The sequence below is a fragment of the Anoplophora glabripennis genome, unplaced genomic scaffold (assembly GCF_000390285.2).
Source record: "Anoplophora glabripennis isolate ALB-LARVAE unplaced genomic scaffold, Agla_2.0 scaffold15, whole genome shotgun sequence".
In the NCBI taxonomy this organism is placed as follows: Eukaryota; Metazoa; Arthropoda; class Insecta; order Coleoptera; family Cerambycidae; genus Anoplophora; species Anoplophora glabripennis.
This window is the reverse complement of record NW_019416279.1, coordinates 252375-267204: the sequence shown is the minus strand read 5'-3', so window position 1 is coordinate 267204 and position 14830 is coordinate 252375. Positions and strand designations below refer to the sequence as shown.

At 34.4% G+C, this 14830-nt stretch overlaps 1 protein-coding gene across 1 annotated transcript in view; it reads right to left on the bottom strand.

Annotated features, from left to right (window-relative positions):
* The window catches only part of LOC108905684 (rho GTPase-activating protein 20-like), a 217366-nt gene that overhangs the window by 1900 nt on the left and 200636 nt on the right, over positions 1–14830 (bottom strand). Inside the window, exons 2-7 of the mRNA XM_018708665.2 lie at positions 8994–9143; positions 3470–3682; positions 2899–3416; positions 2637–2842; positions 2282–2551; positions 2042–2221 (exon numbers count right to left, since the gene is read on the bottom strand). Coding sequence (XP_018564181.1) covers positions 2042–2221; positions 2282–2551; positions 2637–2842; positions 2899–3416; positions 3470–3682; positions 8994–9143 — 1537 coding nt within the window. The remainder of the gene's footprint in view (positions 1–2041; positions 2222–2281; positions 2552–2636; positions 2843–2898; positions 3417–3469; positions 3683–8993; positions 9144–14830) is intronic.

The window sequence follows — 14830 nt, the reverse complement described above, 5'->3', positions numbered from 1 at the left end:
CTCTGTTAGGAAATTTCAGAGAGTAAGCGATGCAGTAATGAAATGATTCAACCAATGGAAAATTAAACTTAATGAATTCAAGTAAATTTTACCAACAAAAACCCAATAAAACCTTATCCCCTATTTGTTATCATATTCGTTGAATGATACCTTGAGATTATTCTAGAAACCAAACTATCAACTTTTAACAAGATCTATCGTCAGATTTTGACGCTGATGTGGCACTATGTCATTCAGCTTTGGTGCTGTGCTAACGATTCTAATATCAAATGCATTCAAACATATCAGTACAAATTATTACAAAATACAGTGAAGGTCATTGGTATGCTTGTGACTCTGATCTTCATAGAGATCTTTAGATACCAACTGTAAAGCAAAACATCAAAAGAATTGCCTGCAAGCATGAAACCAAGCTCCATCTATGTAAAAGTGGAAGCTCCTTAATTGCTGTTCAAAGACTGAAAAGAATAAAACCATTGATTTCATGCAGCGTGTTTTGTGTGAAACAGGGCACAGTGCATGTGTGAAGCATACATAAATTCTGGAGAATATCATTGGAATGTCTAGTTGATGAGTTCTAAGATATATCATATTTAAATGAATCTTAGCTTTTAAGACTAATAAATGCAGGATATAGAAAATGAGATTTTGAAGGTTCAAATCCACTGGCATGTTTAGCCACATCAAAAGGAAACAAAATTTACAGAAAGTCAATCCACATGAGGAGGTTGAATCTCATCATGATTATGAGCAACCATATGAAGAATATCCACATTCCAATGCCTAGAGACTTTTCATAGCGGCAACTTGTCCAGTCAATGAAAGCATACACAGGTGGTAGTAGACAATCTTTGTCTATGAGGACAGAATTATTGAATACATACTTTAGTATAAATAAAAAAGTACCTATTTACCTGTTGGATATATCAAGGCATGTGTAAATTTTTAAGGATAATCTAATTTTTACCAAATCTGAAACATCTGTTTATTGTTTTATATTTAACAATTTTTGGAAATCTCTAAAATGATACGCCCATGGAATTGCATTCTCCGCAAGTTCTATCCCTCACAAGGGTCTACATGTTGAAAATTAGTCACTATCTACTGGAATATAGCAACAATAGGGTCGTTTAACACATTGTTTTTTTATTTATTTGAATTCAGCATGTTTCAAAATTAATATAGGTCTTTTTCAGAATTTTGTTTTTACTAATATTAACTGAGATATACAACTTTAAAATATGAACATTTTCCTTCCTTTTCTATAAGGCGTTGTGACGTCAACTATGTCGCATGCGCATTACGCTTTAAATTTAAGTTGGTGTAACAAGTTAAGTTGGCTATTCTGACATTGCTGGAACAGTCACATTTTCTGTCATTTACTATTTGTTGTGCTGGTGATCGGTTGTGTTTTTGTGTGTTATTTTTGCCTATTAAAATTTTAATTAACATGAAGAGTATGAAAAATTACAATATACTTATCAGTTATCACTGCCACACTCATTATATAAGAATAAATAATACAGATCTACTAGGTTTGTAATATTAACCTCAAATTATGAAGTATCAAAACTGTCATGAATCATGAAGTCAAATTGTTTTTTGTGTATTTTATTTATGTCTCGATTGCGCATGTATACGAGTTGACGTCACAGCGAGAGAGAATAATTTTAGCTAGGACAGAAAATGTTTAAATTTTATTTTGATATTGTTCCTTTGTGATCAATTTTTTCTGAAGAGTAAGTTAATGAAAGTTAATATATAAGTCTTTACTATTGAAAAATAATATTAATAAAGTTTATAGCACTTCAAGAAATATAGTAATGGCCTTTTCAAAATGACCTTCGACATTGAACAAACTGGGAAAGACGTTAAAAGAACACAAGTGTCATTTAAGAAATCTCTATGCAGGAAAATCAGTAGTCAAGAGTAATCAAGAGAGCAAAATGTCTTTCAAAATGTCAAGAAGTCTAAACTGACATTATAAGGCAACCAACCCGACAAATGTTTAACCACTTATTTACAACAATTCTGTGCTTACAATGTAAACTGTCCGATTCTTCAGCCCCACTGTCGTTCGCGACTTCTCCCAACAAAGACACCACCTGAGTGCCGAAAAGCGCCTGGCAGTTAGTGATCAGCACCTCTATCAAAGACGGAAGCGTCCTCAAAGGAGCATTCTGGGTTGACTCCCAGAGCAAACTTGGCCCCACACAAACACCTAAATAAAAAAAATCATATTAGAATGAAACTAAGTAATTAGAAGCACATAATGACGTACCAAGATTGGCTGCCGACATGAGGTTAAATCTGGCCCTTTTGGTAATATTATACAGAACACATATGACGTGAGCTAGAAGCAAGTGGTTCTCCCTAGGAAGCTGGTTCAGCAACCTCCTCAGGAGTTCCAAACGACCGCTACTCCCTACATTCAACCATTCTTGAGTGTTACCACAAAGCAAGGGTTCCGGTAAACTACGTAAAAAATCCTTAAGCAACCCAGCCAGTAACAATGCTGGGGCGCTTGACACCTCTTCACAGACTGCTGCACCTAAAATAAAATTTAAATTGAATACTTCCGACCAGGGGAAAATTAAAACACCCCAAGGTTCCTTTTTGGGGCCGCGATGACTTACCTTGCGCGTCAATTTTCTCCCGCAGCTCTCTGAGACCTCTGGCCGATGCGCAACGTCTGAAAATGCCCTGGGTGTGTGGTCCCCTTTGAAATAATGCCCTTAACATAGCTAAAAGTACTGGAGGTAATGTGTAATTCGCGCATAACCTTGAAAGCGGAACTCCAAACAGTCGACAGTTGGTTTTCCGGAAGATCTTCAAAGGAGTTCTAAAAGAAAACGAAATAAACAGAAATTCAATACAATTTCTTAACAATTTTCTTACTTTTTCGGGGTGACCTTGATGTTAGGTTTGAGTTCGAACACAATATCGCTAGGCGTCCTCCTGTTATTGCAATGTTGCAGGTCAAATCCCTCCTCCGCACAAAGCGACTGTCTCAGTCTTGCCAACTGTATGGAATGGGGCCTTTCGCAACCTATCAAAGGACAAGCATTGTCCCTGTCCCTAGCGTATAAAGTATAAGACCAGTCATCGACACTAGTCTCTTTGAGCGCTAACCTAACTACGTCACCGGAACTCATTTTTGGTCCAACTCCAAGGGTTTTAGAGCATTCTGTGCCACTTAGAGGATCTCTGTACACCACTTTGATATTTGTGTTGGGTGGTTCGAGTTTAAGCTGCGCCGAAAGAGCCTGTTGCAACTCGCACCACCAGGAGTCTCTGGCCGCTTGAGTACAGAAGGTCACCAGGTAGGTCCTAGCAGGAGAAGGCCATCCAATCAAGAAACCCGTGTCTGACTCCGGGCAAGGAGCTAGCCATAATTCGGAAACTCTTACACTTTCCTACAACAGTAAAAATTTAGATTGCTATAGTCAACGGGTTTGTTTTCGTTTACTTTTAACTTGAAGTTTCCGCCAGATCGAGGCTTCGCCACAAGCAAGAGATCAGAAAATAAAAACAAATGTCTGGGTTTGGCGTTGAGGGGCAACTGACGCGGCGCCATGGCACAAGGGGCTTCCACGAGAAATATCCTACCGCAGGGTCCTTGATTGTTGTTTTCCAACACCGTCAGGTCTCCCAGGGACTTTTTCCTACCATATTTGGTTTTCTGAAACAAAAGAAGGTTTTTACGACAAGTCCTTTAATCTCAGTGCCTATGGAACGTCTCGTGCAGATCGCGACGTACATGGAACGCTTTAGATTGAGACGCGTATGGACCGCTTTAGATCATAGCGTGTCCTGCCTGCTTTAGTAATAATTTCGTCGGCTAATTGGGATGTTTATGTCTGCTATTTAATGTCTCTGGTGGACAGGTGATATATTAGGCAGATTACATCTAAATGAAATGCGTAAATAAGATTTAAAGGGCATTAAGTTGAGCCGGACAGGAGAAATACCGTAACGTACGTCGCGGTTTTGTGATTAATAGAATCGATAATTTGATTTATTTAATGTTGGGCCATCCTAGCGGCATCTTCGTGGTTTGCATAAGGACATAACAACTGGTCATCGTAATGTTTCATAGCTAGGTATACGCGTACACGAATGCAAGCAAACTGTACTGTTTCGTACAATTGTTTTAAATCTAATACTTTCTTAGCCACTTCTGGTATACTTCAAGGATGCCACCTCGGTCCACTTATCTCTCTGATACTTATTAATGATCTATCTTCAACACTAAAATCCAATAATTTATTATTTGTAGATGATTTAAAACTTGTATTAATGATTGCTTAGTTGAGGAATGATGTTTGGAAAATTACCATAACAATTAATGTTGACAAATGTAAGATTTGTTCATTTACATTTAAACCCCAGAAGTCTCAAACGAGACAATAGTATTAAAGATCTTGGAATTCTCATGGTTGAAAAATTTTTTTTCTCCTATCACATTAATCAAAACTCCTGTTATAAACTCCTCATCTATCAATGAGCCCTAAAACTTGCATATTGTGGCATTGTTTAGTACTCCCTCTAATACTATACATGATGTCCTAAAAGTAACTTTTCAGAAATGAGATTTATCAAAAAAAGAATCATATAAAAGTTGTAGAATGTCAAGTACCCAATATCCGGGTGACCTTGGATTTGACACTGTCCTTAATTTTCAAGGTGAAACCAAGGCCAACTTGACTATTAAATGAAACACCAACAAAATTTGTAGAATTTTGAATAAGTTAGATAATGAAATTGCTTCTTAGTCCGGAAAAATCACGAGGGCTTCAATTTTTTCTGGGATTTAGTGGTACTTTTTATCATATCTAAAATATTTACCTTATCATCTCGATGGCCACTATCCACCTAGGGGACATAATCACACTTTATTGTTAGAAAGGTCCTATATCAAGTTTCTACGTACTAGAAGAGACAGTAAGTCCTATTTCATAACCAGACTTGATTATGTTTGATATTAAAGTTCTTAGACTGTATGGCTGCATGTTTTATTATCACAATGTAATTTTTAACATACTCGTACGTATGAATTCTGTTGTACATAATGTTGAACAATTTTAATTAAATCTTCAGTTTATGAGATTTAAATATTTGCTTTGTTAATGACCCTTTTTTGGTAGGATCTCAACTTTTGCTGATGTTTAATCCCCATATAATCCTTATAATCCTTGTACTTTTTCTATATTTCTAAAATAAACTACTGAGTTTATTTTTAGTTCCACAGTTACTTATATTCACTCTATACAGGGTGTAAGAAGATGACTGCCATAACTTCAGCATAAGATAGAGTAATCATAAATGAATAAAAAAATTGTACATTATATGGGTGTAAGATTAACAGTTTTCAAAATACAGCGAGTATTAATATTGGGGAGTTTCATGACAACGTGACAACAGCGCTATACAGCAGATGCACACCACGTGCGCACGGGGCAGACTTGTCCTACGGAAAAAATTTAAACAACTATTATTGTGAAACAGTTAGTAAATTTCAATACAATTGTTTTCCAGTTATTAAAAAAAAATAAATAAAATAAAATATATCGATTTTGTAGTACGAAGATAGTGTTGTGCTTAAATTTTAGCTCGAATTTTAGTAATAACGAATATCTTAAAACAGGAACTTAACTTTTAATCAAATCATGAATTGGAAAAATATGTAATTAAAGTACCCAAAAATTCACGTCGTTCAAATAATCATACGTATTAAAAATAATTTAGGGACTTACCAAAAAGCAAAATTCAGTAATTTTTAAACGCACAAGTACAAAACAAACTACAACTTATGCTCAAAATGTCCACCACCATTTTCGATGCACTCACGACACCTTCGAATCCAATTTTCGCACACTCGTTGGAAAACACCTCAAGAAAAGGAAATAGTGGTACGCAAGAAACACTCCAACACGTTCCAATTCCAGATACCAACACAAACTGAATTGCGTATTGCTGGACAGCTTATTACCTCGTGTTACACGCCGCGCCGTTGTCACATTGCTCGATATGAATTTTATCGAATTTTAAATTTATTACAACGCTAATTATTTTTTAGAATTAAGCATAGATAAGTTCAAAAAAGTGATAAACATTATATTTTATGTACCATAAAATTTATGGTATTCTATGCAAGCAATTATGTAACTTTTGTTTATAATATTTTATTGATAGACAAACACGAACAGTATGAATAATAAAACGCGTTTCGGGATTTTCGGCAAAAATTTCATTACCTCCAAACGAAGTAGTTTTCTCAGTGTAACAAGTTATAATTCGACTACACCTATTTGACATCTCTTGCAACTTGTATAGCTGCATCGCGTCTATTTATGTATATAATTAAATTTTCTCGCGTGCATCTAGCGCGCATTAGACGGCCGTTAAACGTCGGATTCGCTGGAGGAAACGGCCGTTAAGTGTCTACTATCTGCATTTCAGATTCGCGTAACGGGGAAAGTGCTTCGCACTCGCCCAATGGGAAGTTATGGTGCACGAAGCCCGTGCAATTCGCGCTATTTTTCGTACGGCAATAAGTGTCGGGAACAGCTGCGGAAAATCAAAAACAAAATACGAACAAAGAAGGTCTAAAACTATAAAATAAAATATAAATTCATTCGATTAAACAACTTACTTCGACGATGATACTCCATATTATACATCGGTGGAAGAGATTGTTTCTGGTTACACTACTCATGTTTCGAGAACCAGGTGTTCATCTTCGATACCGCCGAACAACTGAACCAGTGCGATCTTAATACGTTTTAAATTATGTTATTGTTAAAATGAAATTACTATTAAATGATAAGTAATTATAGACCGGATAGCAGCAATTTGGTTGTTACGTAGCAACCCAGTAGTAATATTTCAGAAGCAGTACCGGATTTTGAGTATTTGAGGCCGCAGGTAACTAAAGACAGGGTGAATTTATTCAAAAAAACAATTTTTTTTAATGGACAAGGGGCTCTTACAAATAGAATTTTGTATAAAAAAATCAAAAAGGCAGTTCGAAAATGATTTAAAAATACACTTCTACACGACACTGGAAACTGGTCCACTGTAAAACCTAACCAAAGGCAAAGCTTGCAGTCGGCGACCGGCATTGCGGAAAACAATCTCTTTCTCAAGGAAAGAAATAAATACCATTTTATAACACCTATTTTATTCGTAAGCCATTTTTGTCACTTGAAAAACTAATGTAAACACTATCGCAGAAATGTTAAATTAAATCGGATTTGCGTACAGCGCAAATGCGAATGACGCTAGAGATTACAGTAGTCCAGTGATGTAAGGATTGTAAATACTACAAATCCAATAATTTTTTTCTCGGAATGTATAAGGATTTTACAAATTTTTTTTTAAGATATTGACAAATTTTTTTGGATAAGTTGTGAATCCCCTGTATAAATGACAGAAATTTTAACAATTGCCATTTATATGAAAATGAAAAAGTGCAATATACAGGATAGCCCAGAAATGTTTACATATTAACTCATCAAAAACAACAAATTTTGTACAATTTTCAACAACTGACATTTTTGTAACAACCGGTGGTGGAAAATCTTCCACCCGAGATCACTTTCGGTTTCTTCCGAATCAAGCAAGAACCCGTTCTTTTGCCGTTTACTTTCAAAATGCTGTTCGCGACAATCCCCCCTCGAGTTCGACGTTCTAAAAAAATAAATTCGCTCTTTTCTGTCAGCCAAATCGAAGGTGTATTTCGTAATCAACGATTCACGGCGACAGTTTTTTGCACCGCTCGTAGGAATGTTGACCAACGCAAAGGTTCGATGATGTAGCACTATTCTCATAGTGTCGGTGTAATAATGAAGTTTACGGAAGCTATCATTTCTTAAGAATGTGCTATAAATGAATATTATTTACGAAAACATTACCTAGTTTAAAAAAATATTAATTATTAAAAAAAAACTCCTTCCAGTACAGGGTGTATCTAGAAATAGGAAGACCACAATATTTTTTCACAGTTTCAGAACGTTATTGCTAAAAATATTGTTAAAAAATGTCTGTTTTAACTAGTTTGAGTTTTCTGTTTTACATAACGTTGATGTTTATGTACTGAAAAAAAGATTTACTTAATACTGAATATCTTGTAACATACTATAGGTTATTGAACTTGACTTGATACTTGATAGGTTATTTGGAAGTCAAACCCATTTTTCCCTGAATATCTCGACAAGTTGCAATTTCTGAGGAAAATGTTTCAATGACTGAATGACAAATTCGATGGTACCCTTAGATTTGACCTTGACCTCAAATTGCAAGGTCAAATTAATATAGAACTGAATATTCTATTTTTAATCGATACAGCGTTAAACGGACCTGGGGTCAAATAACCTTTAAAGAACGTCCTTGACCGTTTCAAGGTCAAACAGATCATTTGAAGGTCAAATTCAAAATGCTGTTTGGAATATTTCTCTCCATAATTTAATATTGTTGTTTTTCAGAAAAAAATGAGTTCGATCTTCAAATTACCTGCAAAGACAGATACCCAAAAAAAATTCCGATTTAATATTCGGACGTCAAACTTGGCACTCTATCTATTGTTGGCATAGAAAAAGATGTTCCGTTTAATATTTTCTCATTAACCTTGGGTTGACCTTGAAACTTACGGTTAAGGTGAGATCCAAGGTCATGCTGTTCACCTTGGTTTTTGATATCCTACAACTTTTATCTGATATGACTCAATCCATTGGTGACACCCTGTATGAGTAGGTAAATGTACACTTTTTTACAGTAAAAATATTCATATTTTTAAAAGTATTAATAATTGCCATTTCGTAGTAGTAAATTTACTTCTACTTTGTTATTGTATATTTATACGTAAGGTCAAAACGCCAAATGGCCCTGTACAGGAACCGCCACTGTCTTCTAATTATTTACCCCCTATTTAAACTATTGGCATCAAAAGGTTTCTATTGTTATTTTTTAAAGGATTGTTATATACTACTTACCATGTGGTTGATGGAATTTGGTTCTGCTATGTGCAGTCCTAGGTAGTCGTGGGGGAAAAGGTCCTGGATTCGATCCAGATCTCTTCGTCTACCATTAAGCATAGGCTGGGAACCGCCGAAACGTCGGCCATAGTCAGCAAGTCGTTCCGCCTGCAACAAAAATGAAAGTTTACTTAAAAATCCATACAAAAAATCGACGTGCCGCAAGGCTCTGTTTCGAAGCCACTTATTACTTTTCAGGTACGATTATCAAATAGCAACAACTAATAAATAATTCCTGTCTCTAGTTAATATGGTATACAGATTATTAGAAGTTTGGCTGCCTTAATTAAATATAGGTATTAAAATAAACAAAGGGACCTCCGAGAAAAAAATTATTAACATCTCCAACTTGATGTATAAAAGTTCCATTAATTAAGGAAGACTGATATAACTGCGTGCATGTAATGCCAAAATACAATGTTTTTCACTTTTTTGAACTCTTTTATACATAATTCTAAAAAATAATTAGCGTTTAATTAACGACTATAAATTATTATTCAAAAGTGTATTCGTTTTAGTTCTTTTTATTCTTAAATGAACACCTTGGCGTTTTTTCAACTAACCTAAATTATACCTGAGAAAGTTTTACCGACCATCTCGCCGTTATTAATGCATTTAAAGCAGCACTGAAAAAATAAACTGTAGTAGTAGTAGTAGTATAAACAGTAGCCTTCTTGTAGATATAACAACAATATTGATATTTCCATCAATAAATACAACCTCGCTCGATCGTATAGTATAAGAAAGTTATTGTAAATATGCAAAAAACTACAAGGTCGAAATGTTATCGGACGAAAGATTTATATAACATGAAAAAAAAAACGCGAATGTAAATCGTAGTTGCATAAGCGGAGATTAGCTAACCAAAGATGACAGATTCAGAAATGGAAAGTGAAAGAAAGAACCAGTTGGTATCCGTGGCCACCGTAACCTTTCACTGTTAATTGGTAATGAAAATAGCGTGGAAAATTATGGTAAATGGTCAAAATGTTTGTGTTTGGAAAATATACTCGATGCGCTTTCACGTCAATGTTGACATTCGTGAGAATTTACCCGTTTTCTTTCCCCGCTTTTGTTATGGAAAGTGATTGGTGCTGGTATAAGACGGAACATAAATATGTTTTAAATCATGAGAAAACGCAAATATTTATAAAATTAATATGAGTTTAAATAAGGAAATTACTACCATGATATAAAAATTACTTTGCTTTTGAATATTATTCTATTTGTATATTAATGTTTGGATTTAATCATTCCCGTACAATAGAAATAAAGTTAAATTTCGTATAGCATCGTAATTTTCTATATGCACGTTTTTATATGTATATGCAACTTGTACTCTTGTACTAGGTGCTACAAAAGGTAACTTCGGTCATAATACTAATTAATTTTACGTACGATGTTTATATTTGTATTAGAAGAACAGAAATCTGAAGAGGTATATGAAAATCAAAATTTATACATATCGTCCATATCAGTGCTGCTTATCATAGAAAAAGTCATTAACTGTCGAATTTAACAATAAAAAAAATAGGACATGTTTTTTTAAAGTTTGTTCGAGATGTAATCTTGTACCAGATGCATAGATATCTGAGGTACCAATGCCAACAACATGTCGAGAACATAACAATAATTAACATCAGAAATACGCTTACATGAACGTAGTAAAATAACATATACGCGAAGAGGTGTATGTAAACCAAATTTCATATTCATATATTCAATGCTGTCTATAAGTCAGAAAAGCTAAAACATCTTTACTCTTGAAATTGGCAATAAAAAAAATAAGGATGATGTTTCTACAAGTTTTTCTGAGATATGTAACAAGCAATACCTCCTCGACTTCTGTGCTCCGCACTCAGAAGTATGTATAGCAGAAAGCTACGAATATGAACTCTTGATTTTCGAAGAGAAAATATGTTTACTGCATTTGTTTTTCATTAAGAAAACTCTGAAGGAGGTATTTGTTGTAAACAAATTGTAATTTTTGTGCTTATATATCAGGAGGCCATGAATACGAAATATTGGCTTTTGCCAATTTTCATTTCAATGTCATGTCAATACATTTCCTTTAATTATTTGTTCTTAAGTTCATTTTAACATAGCAGAAATTCGAGGAGGTATTTTTCTAATATTTTCATTTCCGTAATTATTTAATAGACATATTGTAAGAACAAAATTAATTTCGGTAATCCCCTATTCATTAATTTCTATTATCAATCAGATCCAGTTTTCCTGTTAATGTTCCTGTTAATCTTTATTTTATGTATTAGGAGCACACGAGTGTGAAGAGGTATTTAAATATATTTTACATTGTAGTCCTGTTACTATAATTTGATATCTATGTTGCAAACATAAAACTAATTTCATTAACTGGGTTCGACAATTTCAATAGCAGTTTCCTGTAATTTTTTTATCAGGAGCAAAGGAGTACTTGGAGGTATACAAAACATATTTTGCGTTGCAAACTCTGCACAAAATCACTGTTAACACTAACAGCATTCAAATGGATGCTCCTCAGGTGCTACGCGTTAATAAAAAAAACATTCTTCTTCCTCCATATCGCATGTAAGGCACGTCCCTCGTCACTATTTCGAGGCTGTGGTGAAATCCGCGCCCGGCGCTCGGAAACGGCTGAAAAAAAAAGCGCGAATACATGGAAAGTAAACACGGGATTTACATACGCCGTGTCGTGACCGCAACCGGCGATCGAAGAAGGCACTGAACTAGGCCTTGGGGGCTGTCTGGGCCCAAGGGGTCGCTTTCTCTGGTCGTGGGGCCGCGCCCCTTTCCATTCAACGCTCGAGCGCATGGGCGTGCGTCCGCGGAATAACATTACAATAATGATTCGATTACCATGTGTCGGATTTTTACGCAATGCAGCCCGACAAGTAAGCTGCGTTGCCGAAACGTGTCAGTCATGGCTTGCTGTTCCTACTTTTCGCAATATAGTTGACAGTTTTCTGAAACAATAGCATGGCGTAGACCAGTGGCGGAACTGCCATCTCAACCCTTCATCTCATCTCAAGAATTAGGTCAGAAGTCGGAGACTTGTGCGGGAGGGGGCGGCATATTATTATTCAGGATTATAATTTGAATATTTTGAAATTTCTCAATAATTTTGAAACTTTTTGTTTCATCAACTTACAATATTGTCAGTATTATGTTTTTTTGGCGCAATAAATAAAATTTCCGACTAATTTTGGATTAGTTCCTAGGGAGATGCTATGGTTTTGGTAAATCAAGGAATTTCGCAAAAAAAAACAAGCGGCAATCCCGAAAAAGGTAACTTTCTATCTAAAACAGGGACTTTCGATATCTCTGCCTCCAAACGAATTAATTTATTGATCAAGCGTATGTCTGTCTGTTACTTATGTAAGTATATAGTTTTTATGAGGCAGATATAAACTTAAACTGCAAATAAATTTATTAGAAAGTGAAAAAAACAGCTCTTATTCTATTATTTTCTAGTCTTTAAATCAAAAGACTTGTCTAGAGTGATGAAACCACCATTTTGTTTTAGATGCACTTTTAAATATAAAGTAAAAAACTTGAAATTTTTCGTATTTTTTGCCTGTAGCAAAATGAAACATTTATACAGCGCTAAAAAAATCAATTCAATTCATCGGCAGGTTGTAGCAGAGACTCAACTTGAATTTTGCTATATGTACTTATATAAGGCTGCAAATTTGATGTTGCGCCACTGACATACACATAGAATTTCGCCTGTGGATGTGAACTGTAGTAACTGTAATTGTCCTAAATATTTCGGTATAATCATACACCAATGTGTATGACCTGTTAGAATTAGAACGATGATCAATATACCCGCATATTTCGTGTACTATTGCCCCCTTAGCGTAAAATGTTACGTTACGCCCATGCCTCGCAGCGTAATTGCGTAAAAGGTAAAAAAATCCCTGTAATAGTCAGCATCATTCAAAGTACCCGACACATGTGGCTTTGTAAAAAAGCCGCAATGAAAGTGTATTCGCTGCTGAAGACCAATTTGTTTACATGCGATGTAATTTGACGTTATTCATTGGCTTTCTATGTCAGAGGAACAGTATTTTGTTTTTTTGTTATATGGTTCTTGTAAAAGTCTCCACGTTTTGTACACGCTTCGTTGTTTTTACACTCGGGACTGTTTAAATGTGTATGTATTGGACTGTAATAAGCATTATTAGATATAATTTGTCTATAAATTTCAATTTCTAAAGAAACAGTGCGTAGAAAGTGGCAAAAACTTGACAACCTTTCGAAAAATTAATTACCTACACGATTTTTTGAGCATTTTAAAACATCCAACGTTCAAATTTTTTATTCAGAATAAGAATTATTTGACTACAATATTAAATTTAAAGAACTATTTAACAGACAAGAGTAGCTTTTTAACTTCAAAATTATTATCACAATGTCTAGACTTTATCTTCTAATAAATTGACAATCGTATGTATTTGACGGCTTTTCTTTGACGGCAGATAATAAATTAAATATCGAAAGTCCGTATTTGTCTTATTGATTATAACGTTTCTAATTTTAAAACAACTTTTATTTCATACATGTTTGAAAAGTTATATGGGTACGAAATACACTTAAAAAAGACTATACCTACACCAAACAAGAAATAACCCAAAAATTATTCACAAATCGACAAAAAGAAACTTACTAAGCATGAAAACAAGTGTCCGTGTTTGGCACACGGCGGCATGTTTCTCTGACAAAAATTCACTGCACTTTGTAACTTCGTAGCTGCACTGATATGAGCACTGAAGACTTAATGAAATCACTACTAATAGCTTCGAGGTTTACAACGACGACTGTCGGATAAATATGCGTTTACCATGTTACAAAAGTCTCGTTTTCGTCTACAAATATTGAATTCAAACAAACTTATCTTCATTGGGTCATGAAGTAGAACTATTACGAATGACGACTGATAACATACGTGCACAAAACACGAAGAAAGAATTATCTTTCGAGCGTAGACAAGAAAAACAAGAAATGGTTGTGGCAGCAAATTAAAAAAACTGGAGTAAATTTTTTACTGATATCATAACTTAACAGCTTATGTTTGTGGTGATTCTTATGCTAGATGTGAGAGGGGGCGAGCAATTTTTTTCTGGATTACCTTCACTACAACTCGCATAATAAAAGTGTAGATCCCCAGATCTGAGCGAGGAGGATTTAAAAAAATGCCTATCTGAGTTTTTTATTTACATCTTGGAACCTATGCATTTTGGAAGAATATTGAAGAGGAAAAAAGTTTTAGAATTGAATTTTGCACAATGTACTGTAAGTTAAAAATGTTTATAATTTATTACCGATGTTGCAAAATAGCAATAATTGATGAAAAAAAGGCAAAATAATCAAGTTTTTTGGATAATTTTTTAAAAATATTTTAATTGCTCCGAGGGACTTCTAATTTTGGTAAAAAAAACTTTAGTGTATAACAAAACAACACACCAAATTTCATTAAAATCGGTTCGATAGTTTTCACAAAATAATTTTTTTTAAAAAAGTTTTCGAATACTCAAAATGTTGCACAGCCTAAAATAAAGTATCTAGATTTTTTCACATAGAAAAGACGGCCCAACCTTTCAAATGGTTTTTGAAAAATTGAAATCGGTTGATTAGGACAGCCACAGTAAATTTTTAAAGTTAACACTCTTTTTTTATTTTTAAACAATTAGATTACATTTATCAATTTGCAATTTAGTTTTTTTCCAAATATTATAATTTTAAAGTACTCGGAAAGATGCTTCTTTAAAAAAAAGGTTAAATTCCGTTTATTG